The 27,705-nt window shown below is 40.1% G+C and overlaps 1 protein-coding gene across 2 annotated transcripts in view; it reads left to right on the top strand.

Annotated features, from left to right (window-relative positions):
• Nucleotides 1-12,875: 12,875 nt before the first annotated feature.
• UBTD2 (ubiquitin domain containing 2) overlaps nucleotides 12,876-27,705 on the top strand; it is a 64,180-nt gene continuing 49,350 nt past the window's right edge. Inside the window, exon 1 of one of the 2 annotated variants that reach the window (XM_032403715.1) lies at nucleotides 12,876-13,135. In XM_032403715.1, coding sequence (XP_032259606.1) covers nucleotides 13,066-13,135 — 70 coding nt within the window. In that variant the 5' untranslated portion in view covers nucleotides 12,876-13,065. Of the gene's footprint in view, nucleotides 13,136-21,712; nucleotides 22,256-27,705 lie in introns of those variants that run through there. The other variant, XM_032403716.1, reaches the window with a different exon arrangement.

The raw sequence follows: 27,705 nt of genomic DNA, 5'->3' as shown, positions 1-27,705 counted from the left end.
TTACACCATCAGCACCTCTGCGTTCCAGGCCTTTGGACTTGAACTGAATCAGCTTTCCTGAATCTCCATCTTACAGACCATAGATTGAGGGACTTCTCAGCCTCCCTAATCGTATGAGCCAATTCTTCATAATAATTATATATAGATATAGACAGATAATCATATATCAGATATACTGTTTTTGTTTCTGGAGAACCATGAATAGTACAAAATACATATATACACATTCTTTTTTTTTTTTAAGATTTTATTTATTTATTTGAAAGAGAGAGAGAGTGAGTGAGAGAGAGCACACAAGCCGGGGGGTGGGGGGAAGAAGAGGGAGAGGGGGAAGCAGACTCCCCGTTGAGCAGGGAACCCAGTGCAGGGCTCGATCCCAGGACCCTGGGATCATGACCTGAGCCGAAGGCAGACACTTAACCAACTGAGCCACCCAGGAGCCCCTACACACTCTTATACCTATTTTAGAAATCATGATCTCATACCAACACCTTCAATTCCATTCTGTCTCCCCCATCCTAGTTTTATCTCTATCTACAATGAGAACCCCAGCTCCCAAAAATATCAAAACATCTACTCATTTGCTTAATCCTAAAATATATCTAAAGCAGTTTCAGAATTATTTTGCTCATATCAGTATAAAAATCAAATATAATAAAAAAGAATTCAGGATTTGTTTGCAGTTTCTCCCACAACCCCAACCCTGACCAAAACTGAGAACAAATACACAAATGGTGTATACATAAGTTACTTGGATCAGTTCTTCTCTTCCTTTTTGTGTGATTATCTTATTCATTGGAAATGCTGCTGATTTCATTTGTTTTGGTTTGCTTTCAGTTTTAGGTGTTTGCGGTCCCCTCATTCTTGTTGACTTAATGTTATTTTTTGAGTATATAAAACATTAATATGCTTCCCAAAGAAAAACCACACAAAAAAAGTATGGTGAAAGAAAGTCACTGCTTCCATATTCCTTGTCTAACTGCATTGGCCTATACTCCCAGGATAATCTCAAATAATAGTAGGGTTAGTGGGTATTCTTGCTTTATTCCTGATCTTTAGTATTTTCCCCTTAAATAAGATACTGGCTTTAGGACTAAGGTAATATATTTCATCATGTTAAGGAAGTATTCACCCATTCCTGTTTCCTCAAGAATTTTTGGTTTTGGTTTTGGTTAGTTTTTATCTGTTCATTTTTTGGAATGGATGTTGAATTTTGTCAACGTTTTTAAAGCACATATGGGAATAATCACATGATTTTTCTTCTTGGATCTATAAATATGTTGAATTATATTAATATATATCCTAATATTGAACCATCCTTGCATTTCTATTATAAACCCCATTTGGTCATGGTTTATTATTTTCTAAATGTGGTGTTTGAGTCTGTTTGCTAATATTTTATTTCAGATTTTTAAAAAGAATATTTGTAAATGGTATTGGTTTATAATTTTATCATGTGTGGGATATCTTTATCAGCTTGAAATATCAATGCTAACCTACTTCATATAAAGAATTTAGAAGTTCACCTTTATTTTCTCTACTCCAGAACGATTTATGTAGCAGTGGGGCTATTTTCTAAGATTTGGTAGAATTCTCTTGTGAAACTATCTGAGCTTGGTGTTTTGATGTGGGATAGTTCTTTGATAACATTCTGTATTTCTTCCTTGAGATTGGTTTGTTTAACTTTTTATTTTGGGAAGGTCAGTTTTGGTCAACTGTATTTTTCTAAGACATTATCCATTGCATTAGGTTTATAAATTTCTTTGCATAGGGCTATGTATGTAAAGGACTCTTTTATGACTTTCTGGCTTCCTCTGTATTAATAGCTACTTTCCTCTTGTCATTTCTTATTCCACATATTTCTGCTTTCTCCTCTGCATACACTTCTAATTTAAATTAGCTAGTGGTTTGTCTATTTTCTGACTTTATTCAAAGAACCAGAATTTTTATTTATTTTGATCTACTGTTTTCTAGTTCTTTATTATTTCCTTCTTTGTGGTTTCTTTCTCTCTCTCTTTTTTTTTTTAAGATTTATTTATTTGAGAGAGAGAGTGTGCACGGGGGTGGGGGGGCAGAGGGGGAGAGAAACTCAAGCAAACTCTGTGCTGAGTGCAGAGCCTCATGTGGGGCTTGATTTCACAACCCTGAGATCACGACCTGAGCTGAAAACCAAGTCAGACATTCAATCAACTGCACCACCCAGGCACCCCTTCCTTGTGGTTTCTTTTGTTCTTTCTCTAACTTGAATTGGGAATTTAATTAATTTCAATTTAATTCAATTTATTGTTTAATTTTATCAATATAGGCTTTAGGGATATGAATTTTTCTTAGATATATGAATTTTCTTTGGGATATATGTTTTACATATATCCCATGGATTCTGATATGCAGCAATTCTGTAACTTCAGTAATTCCCTTATACCCAATCATTGTTAAATATAAGATTTTTAAATTTTCAGGTAGAAAATTATGGCAGTTATTAAATTATTGCATCTCAGATCCAAATTCACTCTTCATTGCCTGCTCTGTGAAAATGGATATGGGCCCTTTAAATATTGTGCCTTTGTCAGTTGGCACATGTTTAACTTTGACAGTAGAGGGCACTGGAGAGTTATGGCAAGAAGAATTCCCATTCCCTCACTCAGTAGGCTCCCTCAGTGTGGGTGGCTTCTCCAGAGCCGGGCCTCTGAGATACGTGAGCCTGTCCCTTGTCTAGTTCCTGCAGTACAGAGAGCTTCTCTAATGCAACCCCTTCAGGATCCATGGCTGCTCCAACTCCATGCTCCTGAAGCTGTAGCAGTTCTCCCAAGGCCTGGCTCCTGCAATACACAGGAGCTAACAACACCTAGCAAGTTGCAGCCTCCACAGGCACGGCCCATCACCTAGTTTCAAGGCTATGGTGAGATACCTCCTCTGAACAGTTCCCAGCACCCTATAGGACAAATTTCTAGCCATTCCTGGAGAGTAGTTCCCAGCAACTTCACTAGTGTGGCCTAATAATAACCTCTCTGCCATTGATAGATCCAGGTCCATGTCCTTTCTAAGAAGGTCTGGCTCTTCACCCTACAGGGGCTTCTTCCTTAAACACACAATCTCTGCCCTAGGGGGCATGGCTGCTTCTCAGTTGGCCATTCCTGTGTTCTTTAGAGTTCCTTTCTGCCTTCCATAAAACTAAAATATCTAATACCAAAATTTCATGTGATGTATATGTTGCCACAATATTTAAAAATAAGCCTACAGCTAGCATCATACATAATGATGAAGAATGAATGCTTTTTCCCTAAGATAAAGAACAAGTAAAGATGCCTGCTCTCACCATTTCCATTCAATATTGTAATGCCTACTAATTAGTGAAATTAGACAAGGAAAAAAAATTGGAAAAGAAAAAGCAAAATTCTCTTTATTCACAGGCAACATAATCATCTATTTAGAAAATCCAATGGAATCTCTAAAAGAACTACTAGAACTAATAAATGACTTAGCAAGTCTGTAGGATATAATATCAACATACAAAAATCAATTGTATATCTATGTATTAGCAACAAATAAGCAGTAACTGGAATTATAAAACCAATACGATTTTCAGGGCATCTGGGTGGCTTAGTTGGTTAAGCATCTGACTCTTGGTTTCAGCTCAGGTCATGATCTCATGGGTTGTGAGATTAAGCCCCACATCGGGCTCCACACTCAGTGGGGAGTCTGCTTGAAGATTCTCTCCCTCTGCTCCCCCCTCAAATAAATAAATAAATCTTTAAAATATACTATTTTCAATACTATCAAAAACTGAAGTCCTTAGGAATGCATCTGACAAAAGCTGTGCAAGACCTGTGCACTCAAAACCATAAAGCATTGCTGAGAGAAATTAAAGATGTATATAAAGAGAGATCTACCAGGGGTGCCTGAGTGGCTCCGTTGGTTAAGTGGCTGCCTTTGGCTCAGGTCATAATCCTGGGGTTCTGGGATCGAGCCCTGCATCAGGCTCCCTGCTTGGCGAGGAGCCTCTTTCTCCCTCTCCCTCTGTCTCCTGCTCCCCCTACTTGTGTTCTCTTTCTGTGTCAAATAAATAAATAAAATCTTTTTTAAAAAATAAAAAATAGAGATATACCATATTCATGGGTCGGAAGATTCAATATTGTTAGTATGTCAATCCTCCCCACATTTACCTATATATTCTATGTTATCTCAGTCAAAGTCCCAACAGGTTTTCTTTTTGGTAGAAATTGAAAGGACAGTTCTAAAATTCATATGGAAATGCAAAGAGCCTAGAATAGTCAAAATTACTTTGAAAAGAAAGAACAACATTGGAGGATTAATACAACCTGATATCAAGACTTGTTATAAAGTTACAGTAATCAAGACAATATGGTATTGGCATCAAGAAAGACAAATAGATCAATGAAGCAGGGTAGAAAGTTCAGAAATAGATGCCCACATGTATATGGACAACTCTCTTTTTTACAAAGATGCAAAGGCAGTTGAGTGGAGAAAGGACATCATTCAACAAATGTTGCTGAAAAGGTGTGCCTGGATGGCTCAGTCGGTTAAGCGTTTGACTCTTGATTTTGGCTCAGGTCATGATCTCAAGGTTGTGAGATTGAGCCCCGCCATGGACTCCATGCTGGGTGAGGAGCCTGCTTAAGATTCTCTCTCTCTCCCTTTGCCCCTCCTTCCCACTCTCTCTCTCTCTCTAAAAAAAAAAACAGAAACAAAACAAAACAAAATGTTGCTGAACAAATGGATATCTTTTTTCAAAAACAAAAAACAAACTTTGGGGCGCCTGGGTGGCTCAGTTGGTTAAGCGACTGCCTTCGGCTCAGGTCATGATCCTGGAGTCCCGGGATCGAGTCCCACATCAGGCTCCCTGCTCAGCAGGGAGTCTGCTTCTCCCTCTGACCCTCCTCCCTCTCATGCTCTCTGTCTCTCATTCTCTCTCTTGCAAATAAATAAAAAAAAAAATAAAACAAAACAAAACAAAACAAAAACAAACTTTGACCCATACCTCACACCATATACAAAAATTAACCCAGTGTGGATTATAGACCTAAATGTAAACCCCCAAACTCTAAATCTTCAAGAAGAGAACCTAGGAGAAAGCCTTTTTGACTTTGGTTTAGGCAAGGATTTCTTATATATGACACCAAAAGCATGATCCATAAAAGAACACATTAATAAATTGGACTTTATAAAAAATTTAAAATTCTGCTTTTTCACAAGACACTGTTAAGAGAATAAAAAGACAAGGCAAGGACTGGGAGTCTGTATCTGCAAGTCATATATTAGATAAAAGAGTTGCATCCAGAAAATATAAAGAACTCTCAAAGAACTTTCAATAATAAGAAAGAACTTTCAATAATAAGAAAACAAACAACACAATTTACAAATGGGCAAAAGATTTGAACTTATACTTTACCAAAGAAGATATACAAATGGTAAATAATCACATGAAAAAAATGTCTAGCATCATTACTTATTAGGGAAATGGAAATTAAAACTACAATAAGATATCCATTACGTATCTATCAGAACGGCTAATATTTAAAACTGGCCCAAAACAAGTGTTGGTGAGGATGTGAAGGAAATAGTTTTCATACAATACTGGTAGGAATGTAAATGGTAAGACCACTTTGGAAAATAGTTTGGCAGTTTCTTAAAAACAACAAACAACAACAACAACAACAACAAACTACCATATATTCCATCCATTCTCCTACTAGCCATTTACCCAGGAGAAAGGAAAACATGTGCCCATACATAGATATGTATATGAATATTCATAGCAACTTTACCTGTAATCGTGAAAACATGGTATATCCACACAATCGACAAACTGGTATATCTGTACGATGGAAAACTATTCATTAATTAAAAGGAATAAACCTTATAATATGGATGAATCTCAAAATAATTATGCTGAGTGAAAGAAGCCATACCAAAAAGAGTACATACTGTATATATTCACTTACAGAAATTTTTAGAAAATGCAAAGTAATCTGTAGTGACATAAAGCAGATCAGTGGTTGCCTGGGGACAGGTGACTGGGGAGGGACAATAGAAAGGGATTACCAAGGGGCATAAGGAAAGTTTTTGGAATAATGGACATATTATCTTGATTATGGTGATGGTTTCACAGGTGTATACACATGTCAAACTTATAAAAATGTACACTTTAAGATGTGAAGTATAGTGTATTAAATTTTTTAAAAATCATGCTGGCTGGAGAATGTATTGTAAGATGAGGCAAGAAAGGACACAGAAAGGCCAGTTAAAAGGGTTTTGCAGTAGCCAAGGTGAGATTTGGAGGTGGCTAGAGAAAGAGAAAAAGTGGAGAGACTCAGAATATATACATATATTTTTAAGATTCTGTTTTATTTATTTGAGAGAGAGAGCTAGAGATAGAGAGAGGGAGAGAGAGAGCATGAGCAGTGGGGAGGAGCAGAGGGAGAGAGAGAAGCAGACTCCCTACTGAGCAGGGAGCCCACCATGGGGCTCAATCCCAGGACCTTGGGATCATGACCCAAGCCAAAGGCAGACGCTTAACCAACTGAGCCACCCAGGTGCCTAAAAACTCAGAATATATTTAATGGATAGAATAAAGAGGACTTGATAATGGAATAGGTGTGAGAGGTAAAGAAGATGGAGGAATCACCAATAACTCTTGGGTTTGGGGCTTGAGCAATTGGATGGATTATGATGCCATTTGTGGAGGATGAAAAAGACTAAAAAACAGTTTGGCAGAGTGGGGAGAATTGAGTTTTTCAAGGAGGTGTGTTCTTTAAAATCCCATCTGTGGGGCGCCTGGGTGGCTCAGTTGGTTAAGCGGCTGCCTTCGGCTCAGGTCATGATCCTGGAGTCCCGGGATCGAGTCCCGCATTGGGCTCCCTGCTCAGTGGGGAGCCTGCTTCTCCCTCTGACCCTCTTCCCTCTCGTGCTCTCTGTCTCTCATTCTCTCTCTCTCAAATAAATAAATAAAATCTTTAAAAAAAAAAAATAAAATAAAATCCCATCTGTGGTCTAAACTGCATCAGGAAATGCCTGATATGCGAGTTCAAAATGCTGGTTGCCAGACTCCATCCCAAACCAAATCAGAATCTCTGGGAAATCATGATATTAAAAATCTCCCCAGGTCACTGAAATCCATACTAAAGTTTGACAGCTATTGGACTTCATTTCTCCCTTCCCTTTTTCCCTCCTCCATACTTCCCCTTTTTCTTTCTCCCTTGCCAATTCTCCTTGAAGAATTAGCTAAGTATAGAAGGCACTGGAGATATAACAATTATAAACACATAACACCAAACAACAAAGCTCCAAAATACAAGAAGGGAAAATCAATAAACCAATAAATGAGCTCAGCAAGGTTGCAGGATACCTGATCAATATACAAAAATCAATTGTATTTCTATACACTTGTAATGAACAACCTGAAAAGGAAATTAGGACAATAATCCATTTGTAAATAGCAAATCATAGAATTTACAATAGTATGAAAAAAATAAAAATACTTAGGAATAAATTTAAGAAGTACAAGTGTTGTACACTGAAAACTACAAAATGTCATTGAAAGGAATTTGAGACATAAATAAGTGGAAAGATATCCATATTCTTAAAATGGAAGGCTTAATATTATTAAGATGGCAATTGTCACCAAATTGATCTATAGATTCAACACATTTCCCATCAAAATTCCAGCTCCTTTTTTTTTTTTTTCCAGAAATGGACAAGCTGATAAAATTCATGTGGAAAAATAAGGGACCCAGAATAGCCAAAACAATCTTAAAAGGGAGAACAAAGTCGGGAGACTCATAATTCCTAACTTCAATACTTACTATGAAACTACAGTACTCAAGACAGTGTAGTACTGGCGTAAGGATAGACATAAGGACCAATGGAATAGGGGCACCTGGCTGGCTCAGTCAGTAGAGCCTGTGACTCCTGATAACAGGGTGGTGAGTTCAAGCCCCACATTTGGCATAGTGCTTTCTTACAAACCCAACCTTTAAAAAAAAGAGACTAATGGGATAGAACTGAGTCTAGAAATAAACTGATATATTTATGGTTAATTGGTTTTTAACAGGAATGCGAAGACAATTCAGGGGAGAATAGAATGGTCTTTTCAACAAATTGTGGAACGCTGGAAATCCACATGCAAAAGAATGAAGTTGGACCCCTACCTCACACCAAACTAAAAAATTAATTCAAAGTGGGTTAAAGACCTAAATGTCAGAGGTAAAACTATAAAACTCTTAGAGGAAAAGAGGTGTAGATCTTCATGACTTTGTGTTAGACAGTGGTTTCTTAGACATGAGCCCCAAAGCACAAGTAACCAAAGAAAAAATTGGAAAAATGAACTTTATGAAAATTGAAAACTTTCATGCTTCAAAGGACACTATCAAGAAAATTATGGAAATATGGGAGAAAATATTTGTAAATCATGTATCTGCTAAGGGATTTGTAGTCAGAATATAGAAAGAACCCTTACAACTCAATATAAAAAGACAAAACTATTTAAAAATGTGCAAAGTGAGTAAACATTTTTCCAAAAATGTTTGGAAATGGTCAGTAAGTACATGAAAAGGCATTCAACGTTATTAATCATTAGGAAGTACAAGTCAAAACTACAGCAAGATACCCTACATATCAAAAACAGCTGTACCATTTCACATTTCTTTATAAATTACTGGTGGGAATATAAAATGGTGCAGACATTTTGGAAAATACTTTGCCAATTCCTCAGAAAGTTAAACATAGAGTTACCATAGGCCCAAGCAATTCCACTCCTAGGTATATGCCCAGAATAACTGAAAACATATGTCCACACAAAAACTTGTACATGAGTGTTCATAACAGCTTTATTCATAATACCCCAAAAGTGGAAACAACCCAAATGCTCATCAAGTGATGAATAAACACAATGTGCTATATCCACACAATAGAAAATTAATCAGCCATAAATAGGAATGAAGTACTGATACATTATACAATATGGATGAACCTTGAAAACATTATGCTACATAAAAGAAATCAGCGACAAAAGACCAAATATGATTCCATTTATATGAAATGTCCAGAATAGACAAAATATAGAGACAAGAAATTGATTAGTGTTGCCTGGGCTGGAGCTGGGAGCTGGGAGCAAATGGGGAATTACTGTGACTGCGAAGACGGTGACTTTCTTTTTGAGGTGATGAAAATATTCTAAAATTGATTGTAAAATTGTAAATATACTAGAAACCATTGAATTGTACACTTTATTTTTTATTATTTTAATCAAGGTATAATTGTCATGTAACATACTAGTTTTGGATGTGTAACATGATTATTCAATATTTGTATATATTTCAAAATGATCACCACAATAAGTCTAATTAACATCCATCACCATACATGGTTATAAAATTTTTTTCTTGTGATGAGAACTTTCAAGATTTACTCCCTTAGCAACTTTCAAATATACAATATAGTGTTTACTATAGTCACCATGCTGTACGTTACATCCCCATGACTTACGTACTTCATAACTGGAAGTTTGTACATTTTGACCCCTCCACCCATTCTTCTGCCACCACCCCCCCCCCCCCACACACACACCTCTGGCAACCACCAATCAGTTTCTGTATCTGCGGGCTTAGAGTGGTTTTGTTTTTATTGTTGTTTTAAGTCCCACATATAAGTGAGATCATAAGGTATTTCTCTTTCTCTGTTTGACTTATTTCACTTAGCATAATGCCCTCAGGGTCCATCCGTGTTGTCACAAATAGCAAGATTTCATTCTTTTTCATGACTGCATAATATTCCATTGTGTGAATATGTGTATGTATGTATATCTCACATTTTCTTTATCCATTCATCTATTGATGGGCACTTAAGTTTGTTTCCATGTCTTGGCTATTGTAAATAATGCTGCAATAAACATGGGGGTGCATACATCTTTTTGAGTTAATGCTTTCATTTTCTTTTTTTTTTTTCTTTTCTTTTTCAAAGATTTATTTATTTATTTATTTGAGAGAGAGAGAGAGAGAGAGAGCACACACAGAGGAAGAGGGGGAAGCAGACTCCCAGCTGAGCAGGGAGCCCAACGTGGGGCCTGACCCCAGGACCCTGGGATCATGACCTGAGCTGAAGGCAGATGCTTAACTGACTGAGCTACCCAGGTGCCCCAAATGTTTTCATTTTCTTCGGATAAATACCCAGAACTGGAATTGCTGGATCATATGGTAGCTCTATTTTTAACTTTTTGAGGAACCTCCATACTGTTGTCCATAGTGGCTATACCAATTTGAATCATACACTTTATTATTTTTTTTTAATCATACACTTTAAATTGGTGAAATACATGGTATATGAATTCTATCTCAATAAAGACATTATAAAAAATAGAGAAGCACATACACAGGTGCACAAAGAAGGCTCTGTTTTGTTTTTTTTAAATTTTTTAATTAACATATAATGTATTATTTGTTTCAGGGGTACAGGTCTGTGATTCATCAGTCTTCCACAATTCACAGTGCTCACCAGAGCACATACGCTCCCCAGTGTCCACCATCCAGCCACCCGGAAGGCTCTGTTTCTATAGAAGGTCTTAAGTGGATTGAGCCATGCAGTAAGTTTAAATAGGTGATGCTAGACATGAAGAAGAGGAGAGTTAATAAAGAGCCCCCACAGAGTTTAGAGCATTGTTACTGGCCCAGTTTTAGAGGTGAGGAAATTGAGCCGTATAGAAATTTAAGGTCGTGTAGCTAGTACAGAATGGAAGCCAGATTCCAACCCAGGAAGTTGATAGCAGAGCCGGGGCCCTTAACTGCCACATGTCTGTCTCCTGGGAACTTGTGATTCTGCTCTAAGATAAAAGCGAGGTGGAGAATACCCATAACTGAAAACCTCTCAATGACATGGCTCTCTCTTCCTAGGGCAACTCCTCAGTGCTCATCAGAAACACTCATCACTTGGGTGCCTATCATCTGTTTAATAGACATTGTGGAAGTCTTGGTTTCTGCAATTTCTAGAGCAAAATTCAGGACAAAGCAACCCCTTTGAAGATATTCAACACGCACCTTCTCTCCTTCAGGGAAGCGATGAAGTGATGTCTGTCTGCCAATGTGAATACTCAGCTGAGAATGATCAGATAGAAGAGGGCTTTGTGACACAGTACCTGAATGTCAGAGCAACCTCTGAAAACTCATAAAAACATGGTGGTATATAAGCTTTTTTGAATTTTCATGACTACCCAGGACAACACTAATTTGTCAGTATAAATTTAATACAGCAGATTTCTATTTCTCACCAGACATTTCTGTGCTTTTATGTAAGTATAAGATTTTGTTTGTCAAACCCTCATTTTTATCTGATTATCAAATAAACACAGGGACAGAAATCTTTCTCTGCATTTTGGACTATTTCTATGAGCTAGATACCTGTGTGTGGGATAATCCCAAATCAAAGGGTATGAACATTTTTAAGGTTCTTGATCCTTGTTTCCAAATTACTTTGCAAAAAGATTGAACCAATTTATACTCCCACCAGCAGTGTATGAAAATATATTTATATGCAAATTCCAAGCTGCAGAGTCTCTTTCTTAGGTATTTCACTTAAAAAATTTTTTTTTAATGCTAAGCAAAAGCCGACCCAGGATGTTAAAAAAAGAAAGTCTGATATAAAAATGGAGCAGATAGTTAAAACAGCTTGGGCAGAAATAAGCTTTATAAAGGCCCAAGCAGGCTGATAAAAATTTTAAGGCATCATAGCAGGACACAATTCTGAAGGGACCATTAACAATTTGGCTTAGATTAGGTTAGCGACCGCCAAGAATGTCGGGCGTGGCCCATGTACCAAATTCCAGTTTAGAAAAAGCAGGGTATTTCATTTTTCTTATACTTCATTTTGTTCTAAAGACGACTTAAGATACCTAAAGGGAGGATCTTGAGACGTAGCATTGTGTCTGAATAATCAATCCCGTGAAGATGAAATGAACCCACGCCCTCAAAACTACTGTCAGCGCTTATCTCTCCTACACGGAATGCCTCGCCTCTGTAATCTGAGTCCAGCTTGCAACCACAATGACCGCCTCTACGTCTAATAATGGGGCACAGTGATTTGGGTGGGGGGGCTTGGGAGCGGGGCAGACAAGGGGAAGCCCAGACTCCGCGTACCAATCCACTGAATTCTATACAAACCTCAAAGGTTCTTGGACCTCAACCTTCAGGTAGGACCCCCCACCCACCTCCGCCAGTGATTTGGGAACCAGCCTCGTCCCCGTCTGCGAGGCTTCTTTTACTACTTCTCTGTGCCCCCTCCGACCCGCTTCCACGAGAAAGAAAAAGAGCTGACGCCCGAGGAGGAGCCAGAAACTCGAATTCACCCCTCTCCACTTCTCCTTTCTCACTTTTGTTCCTCCTTTCCTGCTGCCTCTCCCTTTTTCCCTTTCCTTTCTTTTCTTTTCCTATCCCTTCTCGCCTCCTTTCCCTGCCTCTTCCCCCGGACCGATCCCCGCTTCGCCTCCGCTCCTCAGCATCAGAGCTCCGCTCCCCTCCCCTCTCCTCCCCACCGCCCTAGCTCTCCGGCCCCATCCCGCAGCCAATCAGCGCGCGGCCTCCCGCGGCCCCGCCCCCGCCGGCCGTTCCGGGCGGGCCCCGCGGAGCCCAGGCCGCGGGTGCGGAGGGCGGCGCCGCGGGGCGGGGGCCGATGGGGCCTGGCGGACCGGCGGCGCCGGTGCGGGGCTCGCCTGGACGCGGGTGTGCGGGGCTGTGAGGGGGCGAGGCGAGCGCTGCGGCCCGCCCGGGATGGGCCAGCCCTGGCCTGGCGGGGCCGAGCCGGAGGCGAGGGCGGCGCGCGGGTCAGGCCTGCCGGGCGGGCGGCCCGGGGGCTGAGGTAGAAGTGGGCGCGGAGGAAGGGGCCGAGCCAAGGCGGTGGGTGGAGCGGCGAGGGGGGCGGAGGCTGGGCCGCGGCGGGCGAGCGGAGCGGCGCGCCTGTCCGGGGCTCGGTGGCGGCGGCGGCGGCGGCGCTTGAGGAGGCAGAGGCGGCGGCGGGCCGGACGAGCGCCCGGAGGTGGCGGACGAGGCGCCGGGGGCCCCCATGGGCGGGTGTGTGGGCGCCCAGCACGACTCCTCGGGCAGCCTCAACGAGAACTCGGAGGGCACCGGAGGTAGGTGAGCGCCAGGGGGCAGCCTCGGCCCCCCATTGTTCCCGGCCAGGCCCCGCCACCTGTCCCGGCCCCTGCGGGCCCGCGGGCCGCGCGGCCGGGGCCCCCGCGCCCCTTTGTCATCCCCTCCTCCACGTCACTCCCCGCGCTCCGCTTCCGGCCGCCCCGCCGGCCGCGGGGTCGCCCCCTGCCCTCCCGGCCCCTGAGGAAAGTCCTTCGCACGCCGGGGATGTAGCCCTTGGCCTCTCGACCCCACCGCCTCGGCTTGGGAAACTCGGACTAGAAACTGCCTTGCTTGGCCACCTCACTCCCTCCCCAGCCCGTTTAATTATTCAGGAACAGGATGGCGGCGCTGGGGTTGCAGAAAAGCGAATTGATGGGGGGTTGGGGAGGGGAGCCTAATGCATTCCCTCCGACGGGCCCCGCCACATCTCTCCGCACCCTTCCTCGTTCGGCAGAGTTGGCTGGTCTCAGCTTTCCTGAGTTTCAGATGACAGCTGCCCTGGTTGGTTCCAGTTTGGCCATTTAAACCTGCAAGTTTCTGGAGCTTGGCTGGGGAAGTCTCAAGTGGCCACACGCATTATTTTAAGGAGGGGTGGGGAAACAGTCCGCCGAGGAAAACGTGGCTTCTTGCTACGGCATGCGGGTGTTGGGCCAGTTTGCTGTCGGGGTGGGCTAGTCAAATTCCTATCGGCCTTACGTAAAGGAAAATGTGTAGGATAAAAGTACAAATACAGGAGTCCGACTCAGCCCCGTAGGATCAGTACTTCAAAAGTTTTCTGACACGGAACGCACTTCTAATTTATTGTAAATAGTTTGCTGGGGAGAGCTTTGTAATTCAATCGGCATTGTGGTATAGCGGTATAATAATAATCTGCCTTTATTTAAATGATCTTTGGCAGAGTCCACTCTATAGCTTGTGTAGAGGGCAGAATGTTTTAGTGAAAGAAGAAACAGCTAGGAATAGCAAAGATGACAGTGTAGGTTTTGTTCCAACCTTCTGTTAGATGTCTCAGAATGTGGGGCATATTTATAAGTTCCTAAGCTAAGTCGTTTGGGGATGAGAGGGTTTACAACTTTTTCTTTAGACCAGTTGCTTGCCCTCTCACTTGAGCTCCATTTATAAACTGTGTACACCTAACATTTGACTGATGAATTTCCTGAATTACATGATATTTTGCCATGCCACCTCATTAAAATCTGTGGGTTTCCTGTATGATTAAATCCTGGGCAGGTATTTTGAGAGTTCAGTGAAGTGTGTCTTGAAAAAAACTTGTCCATGAAAACGCTGTTTAATAGTGCATTTCATGTCATAGCATTATTACTTGGTGGCACATTAACAGTGAGATCCTCAGTGACAGCAAAGCAGGAGATAAAAAGGGCATGATTTTAAAACAGCTCTGGGGTAAGGTCAAATTGGGGGTCACAGTGATTCTTCCTGCAATTGAGGTGATCATTAATGGTACCAAAATATATTAGTCTGTGCTATAGGTAGTGTTTAGTTTCAATTAAATTTAATTTTTTTGCACTCACTTAAAATTTTTAATAAACATTTTTCTCGTCTCGGTAATGAACTTGAACCAATTTATTTAAGCCTTTTGGTAATGTGAGTTATGACAGCCAGGCATTCTTAGCAAGGGCTTTTAAAAGCATGAAGTCTTAGCTTCCGGTAATTTATTACCAGTGGTGTCTAGTTAGATAGCCCTAGTATCAGTTTCCTTGAGAACTGAGTTCTCTGGACTTTAAGCTGCGCTATACCTTTCCAAAGTAAAGTTTAGAAAAAAGGAACACCAACTACCAAACCTCTTTATTTTCTCCTGAAGAGGAAGTATGGGCCTCGTGTAACTGGGATGGAGGAAGGAGCTGTGTGGGATAAAAGGATTGTTTCTGGAATTTAATTATGGAAGCCTTTATTTGTCATTATTGTCATGGTAGTTAAGAGTTAATTGTGGTTTAAAGGAATTAGCTCAGGTGAGTGTTTCACGTTAACACATTAAATAGTTTTTGCTTATTATAGTAGGTTTTTGTTGAGAAGAGAAAAACTATTTTTCCTAAGGGTGTTGGCATAGATCATTCGCTTTTCAAACATAATGGTTCATAGTTTTAATCAGGACGTTTGGGTTATGAAAAATTCTTTTATTAACATGAAGTAAAATAAAGTCTTCTGATGCTTTTCATGACTGTTTTAATTACATTCACCAATGTTGTTGAATGTAATGTTGAATCTCACCATTTTAGATTGATTTGAAACGACTTTAAAAAACCTTTTTGGCCATTTGAGATACTGTACTTTCCCTTTCCCTCTGGATCTAAGTCTCTTATGTATGCAAGTTAATTGCAGTACAGGAGAAAAGCTTCCTTACCTGGTGATTTACTTCTCTGAAGGAATTTGGGAAATTTTTGCAAAAGACTGTAGAATACGGAAATTGCTTAATTCACATTATAAGATTTGTGTTACATGTTATTTTGGAATCATTTGTAGTGTCTTCCTCTCGCATACCTTGCCTAGAATTGTTTTTGAGTTTCAGCTAGTTTGACTATTTTTTAAATGCCTAATTTTCATCAAGACAAGCATATTATATACAAGATTATTTAACAGTTCACTCCAAGTTTCCATGCTCCTAGAACATTTTTTAGACAGCATATTCTTTATGGTTCTCTGCCTTTTTATAATGATATTGTGATGCTGGGGTTGGAACTCAGGACCTCTAGACAAAGCTTTATTTTAGTCCATGGCATTGGCTAAGGAATTAAATCTCATGATTTTTAAAAATAAATATGTGGGGAAAAACAGTAAAGTGAAATTAGTTGAAGAGAGCCAACTAGCTTCTTTTCTTATTTTGTTTACCTCTTTAATGAACGTAATGATGTACAAAGTAGGTTCTCACTTTCTGGGTGTATCATTTATTCTTATGTTCAGTGATACCCCAAGAGGACTAATCCTTGGTGGTCATAAGTTTCCAGGTTTACGCAGGATAGCTGACTGCTGGGCATTCATTTCTTTATTTCAGGATGTCTTGAGAATATCATGGAATTCTTTTGGATATCCATTTATAGTAGCCTTATAGACTGCCTACTTGATGAGTAACAGTGGTTTTTGAATAATAACTACCATTTATCCAGTATTTATTATGTAACAAGTGTTGTGCTAAGTGATTGTTTTCTCATTTAGTCTTCAACAACTCTGGGAGGTGGATAATATCTCTATTTTATGGATGGATTGAAGCTGGAAGAAATTAAATAACTTGCTTAACGTCGAATAGCTTACAAATGGCAGTCAGAAACTTGAACTCAGGGCTGTAATAAAAAGTTTTTTTCTAGTTTCATTTTTTAACTTGTGATAAAATACATACAAAGTTTGCCATTTTAACCATTTTTAAATCTACATTTCAGTGGCATTAATTACACTCACAGTGTGCAACCATCACCACTATGTATTTCCAAAATTTTTCATCTCTCCCAACAGAAACTCTGGATCCATTAAGCAGTACCACTGCTCCTCTCTCCCAACCCCTGTTAACTTCTAAATCTAGGTTTTGTCTCTGAATTTATCAAGTTTAGATATTTCATGTTAGTGGAATAATACAATATGTATCCTTTTGTTTGTAGTATATTTCACTTAGCAATAATGTCTTCAGGTTAATCCTGTGGTAGCAAGTATCAGTACCTCATTCTTTTTATGGCTGAATAATATTCCATTGTATGTATATACCACATATTTATCCATTCTTCTATTGATGGACATTTGGGCTGTTCCCACTTTTTGGTTATTGTAAGTGGCTATGAACTTTGGTGTACAAAGAGCTGTTGACTCCCTGTTTTTTATTCTTTGGTTATAATATACCTAAGAGTGGAATTGTTAGGTTATATGGTAATTCTTGCTAGGTTATATGGTTTACCTTTTTGAGGAACTGCTTTACTTTACCATAGTAGCTGCATTGTTTTACATTCCAGCAGCAGTATACAAGGGTTTCAGTTTCTTCATATGTTCACCAACACTTCTCTCACATTTTTAAAATTATAGCCATTGTAGTTGGTATGAAGTGGTATCTCGCTGTGGTTTTGGTTTGCATTTCCCTAATGACTAGTGATGTTGAGAATCTTTTAATTAAAGTGCTTCTTGGACATTTGTTTATCTTCTTTGGAGAAATGTCTGTTTAAGTCCTTTGCCTATTTTTTAATTGGGTTGTTTTGGGGGGGTTTTTTTGTTGTGTTGTGGGAGGTCTTTATGTATTCTGTATATTAAACCCATATCACATTGATGATTTGCAAATATTTTCTCCCATTTTTGGGTTGTCTTTTCACTTTTTTTCCCCCCCAGGGAGCACCTGGGTGGCTCAAATCAATAAACATCTGACTCTTTATTTCAGCTTAGGTCATTATTGCAGGGTCATGAGATCGAGTCCTGCATCTAGCTCTGTGCTCAGCGCAGAGTCTGCTTGTCCCTCTCCCTATGCTCCTCCCCCTGCGTTCCCCCCCCCCCCCCCCCCGCCTTTACACTCTATTGATGATGTCCTTTGATACATAAAAGTTTTTAATTTTAATCAAGTCCAGTTTATTTTTTCTTTTGCTGCCTGGGCTTCTAGTTTTTGTTTTAAAATGTATATTTAACTAGGGGCGCCTGGGTGGCTCAGTCGTTAAGCGTCTGCCTTCGGCTCAGGTCATGATCCCAGAGTCCTGGGATCGAGCCCCGCATCAGGCTCCCTGCTCCGCGGGAAGCCTGCTTCTCCCTTTCCCACTCACTCCCCTGCTTGTGTTCCCTCTCTCACTGTGTCTCTCTCTGTCAAATAAATAAATAAAATCTTAAAAAAAAAAAAATAAATGTATATTTAATCCTTTACTGATGAAGGAAGAATAAATCTATAACCAATAATTCACAAGTCTAACTTAACTATTTGCTTTCTTAACTATGAATAGAAAGCTGTTTTAAGTTTCTTTTCTGTCTTATATGGTGAAAAGGTTGATTAGCAGTGAAATGCTTTTTAAAAAGTTGACAAAAGTAGTCCATAAACCTACTTCAACTTCTTAAGAGATGATTGTTATATTTTCTGCAGAAGCATTTTACAATCAACAGGCATTGAGTATCCACAATATGCCCAACATTGGGTTGGTTGCTGTTTTTCCAAAAAAAAGGAATCTTGATCTTATTTCTTGAATATGTCAAAATCCTTTTTTAGGAAAGCATAATAAAATATGCATATATGAAATAAGTATAAAACACTATGTAAACAGATAAATATACCATAGGATAAACTGTGCAAGTGCTGAGGGAATAAAAGAAAGTAGTGATCTGAGCTGCTCAAAAGTATGGTCCCTGGACCAGCAGCTTTGCAATAACCTGGGAGTATGTTAGAAGTATAGAATCTCAGGCCCCCACCCATGACCTAGTAAATCAGAATCTGCATTTTAACAAGATTCTCAAATGGTTCCTATGCGTATTAAGGTTTGAGAAGCACTGGCACAGAATTGCTTACAGTGGGAAGAGACTAAAGGGAGGAACCCAATAGGAAAAAAATGGCATGAGTTGGTAATTTATTGGATATAGGGATACATAAAAGAAAGTAAAGTATAGACAGTCCCTGACTTACGATGGCTCAACTTAGGATTTTTCGATCTTACAATTTTATGATGGTGCAAAGTGATACATACACATTCAGTAGAAACCATACTTCAGAGTTTAAATTTAGATCTTTTCTGTGGCTGGTGATAGGTGGTATGATACTCTCTTGTGATGCTGGGCAGTGGCAGCAGGCTGCAGCTCCCAGTCAGCCACGGGGTCAGGGTCATGAGGGTAAGCAACCAATATAATTACCATTGTGTTTTTCAGTATAGTATTCAATAAGTTTTATGATATTCGACACTTTATTATAAAATAGGCTTTATGTTAGATAATTTTGTCCAACTGTAGGCTAATGTAAGTGTTCTGAGCACATTTAAGGTAGGCTAGACTAAGGATGTTCTGTAGGTTAGTTGTATTAAATGTAGTTTCTTTTTTTTTTTTTTTTTTAAGATTTTATTTATAAGAGAGGGAGAGACAGCAAGAGGAGAGGGAGAATCAGACTCCCTGCTCAGCAGGGATCCCGACATGGGGCTGGATCCCAGGACCCTGGGATCATGACCTGAGCTGAAGGCAGACAATTAACTGACTGAGCCACCCAGGCGCCCCTTAAATGCATTTTCAACTTAGGATTCATAGTTTTCAGTTTGTGATGGGTTTATTTTGGGATGTAACACCATCATAAGTTGGGGAAGATCTGTAATCCCATATTTGTGAACCTGGGTAACTAGGAATATTGAGGTGGCTTTGCAGGTTTTGGGGAATAAGAAAGAGCTATCTGGGGCAAGCTGTTGTTTGCCTTTCAGTATGTTAAGGTTTAGCTGACAGAATTTTTAAGTTGGGACATCATGTAGGATGGTGAAGAAGTTTAGATATGGAATTCCTAGATGTTCAGGTTATGAATGTGGATTTTGGAGTCAGCTGTGGGAGGTTGACTGAAGGTGTAAAAATAAATGACCGCTGGGGCACCTGGGTGGCTCAGTCGTTAAGCATCTGCCTTCGGCTCAGGTCATGGTCCTGGGGTCCTGGGATCGAGCCCCGCATTGGGCTCCCTGCTCAGCAGGAAGCCTGCTTCTCCCTCTCCCACTCCCCCTCCTTGTGTTCCCTCTCTCGCCATGTCTCTCTCTGTCAAATAAATAAATAAAATCTTAAAAAAAAAAATGACTGCTATAAGTAAGTGAAAAGGGGAGGAAAGTACTAAGAATTGAGTCATCAAAATTTCACAGAAGATGGAGAAATGAGGTGATTACCTCTAATCAGGACCTGACCGTAGTAGGTGCTTAGTATACTGAATTTTGTTGAATTATTGGGAAACATAGGAAATCAGGTCTGCCTGTGAAACTTATAGATCTGATTGTGTTTGAACAGACCATTCTTATAATTTCAGAAAATAATTTGGTTTGTTAACTTCTCATTCTAGTGTGGTGTCTGAAGAAATTCTACCTGTAGTTTGTTACTCACGTCCAAACTCAAGATAGACTTCTTGAGCGTTCAACCCCAGAATATTCCAGTAGCCCTTTTGAGGTTAGTGTATGTTAGAGCAAACACATTTCTCTACAGAACCTTGTTTCCGTTCTTCCCCAAGAATATCATTCGTTATTTCCTCTTCTTTATGTATTTTCAGTGTCCTATATTTCTACACATCATCTAACGAGGTTGTTTACTGAATTTTCTTATGCTTCTATTCTTAAGGCTGTGTCTATAATTAAAAATGAAGCGGAATTGAGCATGAGGAGGACTGAAGATTTAGTCTGTGCTTATACCAAATGTGACAGTGGAAGTAAAAATTTTTCATATTTTCTGCATTGGTAGCTCTGAGGCTTTATAAGCAGAATGCATAAAATTTTATACCAGTTGGAGAGAGACATACGTACTGTGAAATAGGAAGCATTTACTTTTTTTTTTAAAGATTTGAGAGAGAGAAGGGAATGGGGGGGGAGAGAGAGAATCTCTAACAGACTCCCCGCTGAGCAAGGATTCCCGATCCGGGGCTCAATCCTATGACCCTGAGATCATGACCTGAGCTGAAATCGAAAGTCTGACCCCCAGAGCGCCTGGGTGGCTCAGTCGGTTAAGCGGCTGCCTTCGGCTCAGGTCATGATCCTGGGGTCCTGGGATCGAGCCCCACGTCCGGCTCCCTGCTCAGCAGAGAGCCTGCTCCTCCCTCTCCCTCTGCCTGCCACTCTGCCTACTTGTGCTCTCTCTCTATCTGTCGAATAAATAAATAAAATCTTAAAAAAAAAAGTCTGACCCTTAACCAACTGAGACACCCAAGCACCCCAGGAGGCATTTACTTGTTGTAAAATAGAGGGTGCTTGATTTTACCAGGAGGAGTGTAGTTTTGGGGTGAGACCAAAAGGAAAACAAGGCAGCAAGAAGGTATAGGTTGGAAATCCAGTGGAACTCTGGGTAGGTAGGTTTGGTAGGTTATGAGAACTGAATTTAGCTCAGGGATGCTACAGTTGGAAAATACTGAGATATGGAGAATCCTCTTTGGGAAGAGATTTAAGCACTCGAGTTTATATTAAAAAATGACATGGGATGTTGTAGCCCCTATCTAATAAGTTACCTTCTGTTGGGCTAGTCCCCTTTTGTTTTCAATTTTCTAGCAAATTAAGGGTTGATGTTTCTTCCCAGTCAAGATTATCTTGGAATTTATGTTGGAACGGTGTTTTTAAAGATTATTCCTATGGATATTAAATGGGCTGTTTTTTCCATCTCTGACTTTATTTAGGAATCATTTGCTAGTATTATATACTATGAATAGAATCATTAAGCTATTAGAAATGAGGATCTTGGGGCGCCTGGGTGGCTCAGTCATTAAGCGTCTGCCTTCGGCTCAGGTCATGGTCCCAGGGTCCTGGGATCGAGCCCCGCATCGGGCTCCCTGTTTGGCAGGAGGCCTGCTTCTCCCTCTCCCACTCCCCCTGCTTGTGTTCCCTCTCTCGCTGTCTCTCTCGTCAAATAAATAAATAATATCTTAAAAAAAAAAACTTAAAAAAAAAAAGAAATGAGGATCTTCATTCTTCTGATTTTATGATAGCCCTAGTCTATAACACCTCTCTTTCTTATGGAAAAATTTTAATAGATGGATTTTATTTTTAAATTTATCTGATTTTTTACTGTAAGTGCAAAGCTTTGGCAGCACCTTGCTCTTGGTACTATACTCAGGTGAGTCTTCTGATAAGAATATTATTGAGCGTTAATCACTTGTAATAAGGAACTTTTGCCGTTATGAATCAGCTATCTCTCTTGCAGTTTTTGCCCAAAACACATTCTTCTCTTGTTGCAAGAAAGCATTAGGTTGACTTCGTTAAGCAACATGATCATATTAATTGGGCATGATGATCAATTTGCTGATTTAGTGATTCTCTCATTTTTCCTTACTGCAGACCACCTGAATGGTTTATCTTCATTTGGTGGACCATTGCACCTGATTCTTCCCGCCGCCCCTCACCATCCCTACCCAGCTTTCTGCTTCTGCTTATCGGGCATACTAGGCTACCAGCAAGCTCCTCATGATTCACTGGTAGTTCAAGGACCATAGGTTGAGACTTTACTAACGCGTATGTACTTAAAGATGCATGTGTGTTGGCCAAGAACAATCAGCATGTTTTCACCTTGCATCAGCTACTTTGACTTGCAGTCAGCAAGAATCAAGTTTGTTTTTGAATATATTCCATATATTGAGCTGAGAGGTTAAATATTGCTGAGTATACATTGGGTGTTATAATGCCATTTTTTTGCATGTTTGCAATAAAACTTTTAACATCTTTTGAAGTTAGATGTCTGAAGAAAAAAGATATCTTAACGTGTCAGAGTCATCTTAAGTGAATTTTACTTGAATGTGATTGAGGTCTTGATATACATTTGTCCAAGACTTGACTAAATAATGAGTTAGTGACTTTTGGCCCTTTCTAATTAAGTCCTCACAGGAAACCCTTCAGATAATTTTTTGCATTTATTGTAATTGACTCCTAAGTATAAGCAAAAGCAGACCTATTTGCATCAGTTCAGATAGTTTCCATGCTTTGGACTATGTGACAAGAGTATCAAAGGGGCAGAGTAATAGATAGTCCAGATCACTCAGTTATGCTTTATGATAAACTATCACTTTTAACTCAGGGTGAACACTGTTTTTTAGGTGAGTTGATGATCCTTCCTGAAACTCTTAAAAATAGCCAGCCCCTATTATTTCTAACTGCCAGCACTTGAAGCTAACCATAAATACTGTGTCTCTCTCTGTCAAATAAATAAATAAAATCTTTAAAAAAAAAAAAAAAAGAAGCTAACCATAAATAGATATAACAGATATAGATAAGGCCTGCTCTGTGATATCAAGTAGCTTATGGTCTAATGGAAGAATCATATATTTAATCAGGAAAAGTTTTAAAAGCCTCTATAACAATGAAAAAAGTATTGTGAAAGTTCAGGGAGTAGTGGGGAGCAGGGTCAGAAAACTTCACTGACGAGGTGGTATAAGTAGTTGGTCTTGAAAGAGGAGTAGCTGGAGGAAAAGCAGAAGGTCATCCTGTATGTAGAGGAAATTACTTGTAAAGAAATATGAAAAAACATGGCATTTTGGGGGACTGGCAAGAAGTTTGTGGACAGGGTAGATGAAATGTGAAGTTATTATGTTGTCAGATTTTTAGAAGGCATAATTGCCACAATTAATGACCAAGTTGGGAGATAGTATGTAGGTAATACTATTTAAGTGGGTTTTTTTTGGTTTTTTTGTGCATCTAACAAACTCATTCCCATTTAATGCTGCATTCTGAGGTTATTTTATACAAAATTCTGATGTACTAAGTTGTTACAATCTTTAACAGATTTTTATTCTTTCGTAATTTCTAACCATATTGTCATATATTGAACGTGAGAAATGTGTTTAACTTTTTCACATGCACAAGGGGCACCTGGCTGGCTCAGTCAGAAGAGCATGCAGCTCTTGATCTTGGGATCATGAGTTTGAGCCCCATGTTGTGTGTAAAGATTACTTTAAAACACACACACACACACAACTTTTTTTACTGCACACATATATATGTGTTTGTCCCAGATCAGTTTTTGTCTCTCGGCTCCTAGTTTTTTGGCACATGGAAAGAGTTTGTGCTAAGATTCTGCAGACCTGCCTGAATTTTAATGTCTTGAGAATGGGCCTGCATTAGCTGTGGTACTTTGGGCTCAGTTTCTTACATGGTTCAAAGAAGAAAATGGATTAGATCATTGTCAAGATTATATCTAATTCTTTTTTTAAACTTTTTTTTTTTTTTTAAGATTTTGTTTATTTATTTGACAGAGAGAGATACACAGCGAGAGAGAGAACACAAGAAGGGGGAGTGGGAGAGGGAGAAGCAGGCTTCCCGCAGAGCAGGGAGCCCGATGCGGGGCTCGATCCCAGGACCCTGGGATCATGACCTGAGCCGAAGGCAGACGCTTAATGACTGAGCCACCCAGGTGCCACCTAAACATTTTTTTTTAAATGTTTTATTTATTTATTCATGAGAGAGAGAGAGAGGCAGAGAGAGAAGCAGGCTCCCCGCCTAGCAGGAAGCCCGACGCAGGACTCGATCCCAGAATGCTGGGATCATGACCTGAGCCGAAGGCAGACACTTAACGACTGAGCCACCCAGGTGCCACCTAAACATTTTTTTTTTAAATGTTTTATTTATTTATTCATGAGAGTCAGAGAGAGAGAGAGAGAGGCAGAGGGAGAAGCAGACTCCCCGCCTAGCAGGAAGCCCGATGCGGGACTCGATCCCAGAACCCTGGGATCATGACCTGAGCCGAAGGCAGACGCTTAACCATCTGAGCCACCCAGGCGCCCTCTTTTTTTTAAACATTTTTAATGACAGTTTTCAAGCATATTGAAAAATTGAAAGACTCTGATACAACAAACATTTTAATACCCATTAATTGTGTGTATGTGTGTTTAAATATTTGCTTAACTGAGCGTATAGACATCCTGACACTTCAACATGCAAATACCATTATCACTCCTAAGATCTAGTCCATAATCAGAATCCACCAATTGTCCCCAAAATGTCTTTTATAGCTATTTTTAAAAATTTTATTTATTACTTATTAGAGCATGCATGAGCGCACAGAGGGAGAGGGAGAAGTAGGCTCCCCACTGAGCAGGGAGCCTGACGCGAGGCTAGATCCCAGGAACCTGGGATCATGACCTGAGCCGAAGGCAGATGCTTAACCAACTGAGCCACCCAGGTGCCCCTTTTATACCTATTTTTTTTCAAATTAGGATCTATTCAGCATTTAGACACTACATTTGTTTTTGTCTCTAATCTTTTAAAATCTTGAACAGCTCCTCCCCTTTTCTTCCCTATAACATTTGATTTTTTTTAAGATTTTTTTTTTTAAATTTTTATTTATTTGACAGAGAGAAAGATAGCGAGAGCAGGAACACAAGCAGGGGGAGTGGGAGAGGGAGAAGCAGGCTTCCCGTGGAGCAGGGAGCCCGATGTGGGGCTTGATCCCAGGACCCTGGGATCATGACCTGAGCTGAAGGCAGACGCTAAACGACTGAGCCACCCAGGCGCCCTAACATTTGATTTTTTTGAAGAATATTGTAGAGGGATGCCGGGGTGGCTCAGTCAGTTAAGCCTCTGCCTTCGGCTCAGGTCATGATCCCAGGGTCCTGGGATTGAGCCCCACGTTGGGCTCACTGCTCAGCGGGGAGCCTGCTTCTCCCTCTGCCTGCCGCCCCCCCGCTTGTGCTTGCTCTCTTTCTCTGACAAATAAATAAAATCTTAAAAAAAAAAAAAAATGAAGAGTGTTGTAGAATGTACCACATTCTGGATTTGTCTGATTATTTCCCTATGGTGTCATTTAGTGTTTTCTTCTAGCCTCTGTATTTTCTTTAAACTGATAATTAGGTAGATGTCATACTAACAGAATGTGATTCTTTATTTCCTAGGCTATACTGGATCCCAAATCCAAACTTTTCCCAGTTCTTTTCTGCTAATTTCCAACACTGGAGTAATCTTTTATTACTGAATAAATCTGAACCTTTTTTTCCTTTTCCCAACCAGAAATAATCCTGCCATCCTCTGAACTTCCACAGTACTATTCTTTTTTATTTTAATTTTTTTTATTGTTGTTAATCACCATACATTACATCATTAGTTTTAGATGTAGTGTTCCATGATTCATTGTTTGTCCACAGTACTATTCTTATACTTATTCCCCTTCTGTTTTTTGGTCTCCCTACCCACCGCCCCTGTCATTTTTCCTCTAACTTTATTGGGGAATAATTGACAAATATAATTGTATATATTTATTTATTTCCCCCTCTATTTATTTATGTTTGAATTTAAATTCAATTAATTAATATATAGTATGTTATTAGTTTCAGAGGTAGAGTTCAGTGATTCATCAGTTGTATATAACACCCAGTGCTCATTACATCATGTGCCCTCCTTAATGCCCATCACCCAGTTACTCCATCCCGCCCCCCTCCAGCAACCCTCAGTTTGTTCCGTATGATTAAGGGTCGGTTGGGGCACCTGGGTGGCTCAGATGGTTAAGCCTCTTCCTTTGGCTCAGGTTGTGATCTCCAGGTCCTGGGGTCGAGCCCCACATCAGGCTTCTGGCCCAGCAGGGAGTCTGCTTCTCCCTCTGCCTCTCCCCCGCTCCTCGTGCTCTCTCTCTCAAATGAATAAATAAAATCTTTAAAAAAAAAAAAAGTCTCTTATGGTTTGTCTCCTTCTCTAATTTCGTGTTGTTTTATTTTTCCCTCCCTTCCTCTATGCTACTTTGTTTTGTTTCTTAAATCCCACATATGAGTGAAATCATATGGTAATTCTTTCTCTGATTGACTTATTTCACTTAGCATAAACCCTATAGTTCCATCCATGTCGTTGCAAATGGCAAGATTTCATTTTTTGATGGCTGAGTAACATTCCACTGTATATATATATCACTTTATCCATTCATCTGTCAATGGACATCTGGGCTCTTTCCATAGTTTAGCTGTTGTGGGTATTGCTGCTGTAAACATTGGGGTGCAGGTGCCCCTTCAGATCGCTACATTTGTATCTTTGGGTAAATACCTGGTAGTGCAATTGCTGGGTCGTAGGGTAGCTCTATTTTAGCTTTTTGAAGAACCTCATTCCAGAGTGGCTGTACCAGCTTGCATTCCAACCAGCAGTGTAAGAGGGTTCCCCTTTCTCCACATCCTTGCCAACATCTGTCACTTGTTAGTTTTAGCCATTCTGACTGGTGTGAGGTGGTATCTCATTGTGGTTTTTTTTTTTTTTTTTAAGATTTTATTTATTTATTTGACAGAGACACACAGCGACAGCAGAACACAAGTAGGGGGAGTGGGAGAGGGAGAAACAGGCTTCCCTTGGAGCAGAGAGCCTGATGCGGGGCTCGATCCCAGGACCCTGGGATCATGACCTGAGCCGAAGGCAGACGTTTAACGACTGAGCCACCCAGGCACCCCTCATTGTGGTTTTGATTTCTACTTCCCTGATGCTGAGTGATGTTCAGACTTTTTTCATGTGTCTTTTGGCCATTTATACGTCTTTGGAGAAATGCCTGTTCATATCTTCTGCCCATTTCTTGGATTATTTGTTCTTTGGGTTTTGAGTTTGATAAGTTCTTTATAGATTTTGGATATTAGCCCGTTATCTGACAAGACATTTGTAAATATCTTCTCCCATTCTGTCAGTTGTCTTTTGGTTTTGTTGACTGTTTCCTTTGCTGTGCAAAAGCTTTGTATCTTGATGAAGTCCCAATAGTTCATTTTTGCCTTTGTTTCCCTTGCCTGTGGAGACGTGTATAGCAAGAAGTTGCTGCGGCCGAGGTCAGAGAGGTTGCTGCCTCTGTTCTCCTGTAGGATTTTGAATGATTCCTGTCTCTTAGGTTTTTCATCCATTTTGAGTATGGTGTAAGAAAATGGTCCAGTTTCATTCTTCTGCATGTGGCTGTCCAATTTTCCCAACACCATTTATTGAAGAAACTATCTTTTTTCCATTGGACATTATTTCCTGCT

This window comes from Phoca vitulina, unplaced genomic scaffold, assembly GCF_004348235.1.
Source record: "Phoca vitulina isolate PV1807 unplaced genomic scaffold, GSC_HSeal_1.0 scaffold6, whole genome shotgun sequence".
Lineage (NCBI taxonomy): Eukaryota > Metazoa > Chordata > Mammalia > Carnivora > Phocidae > Phoca > Phoca vitulina.
This window is presented reverse-complemented; position numbering and strand designations above follow the sequence as displayed.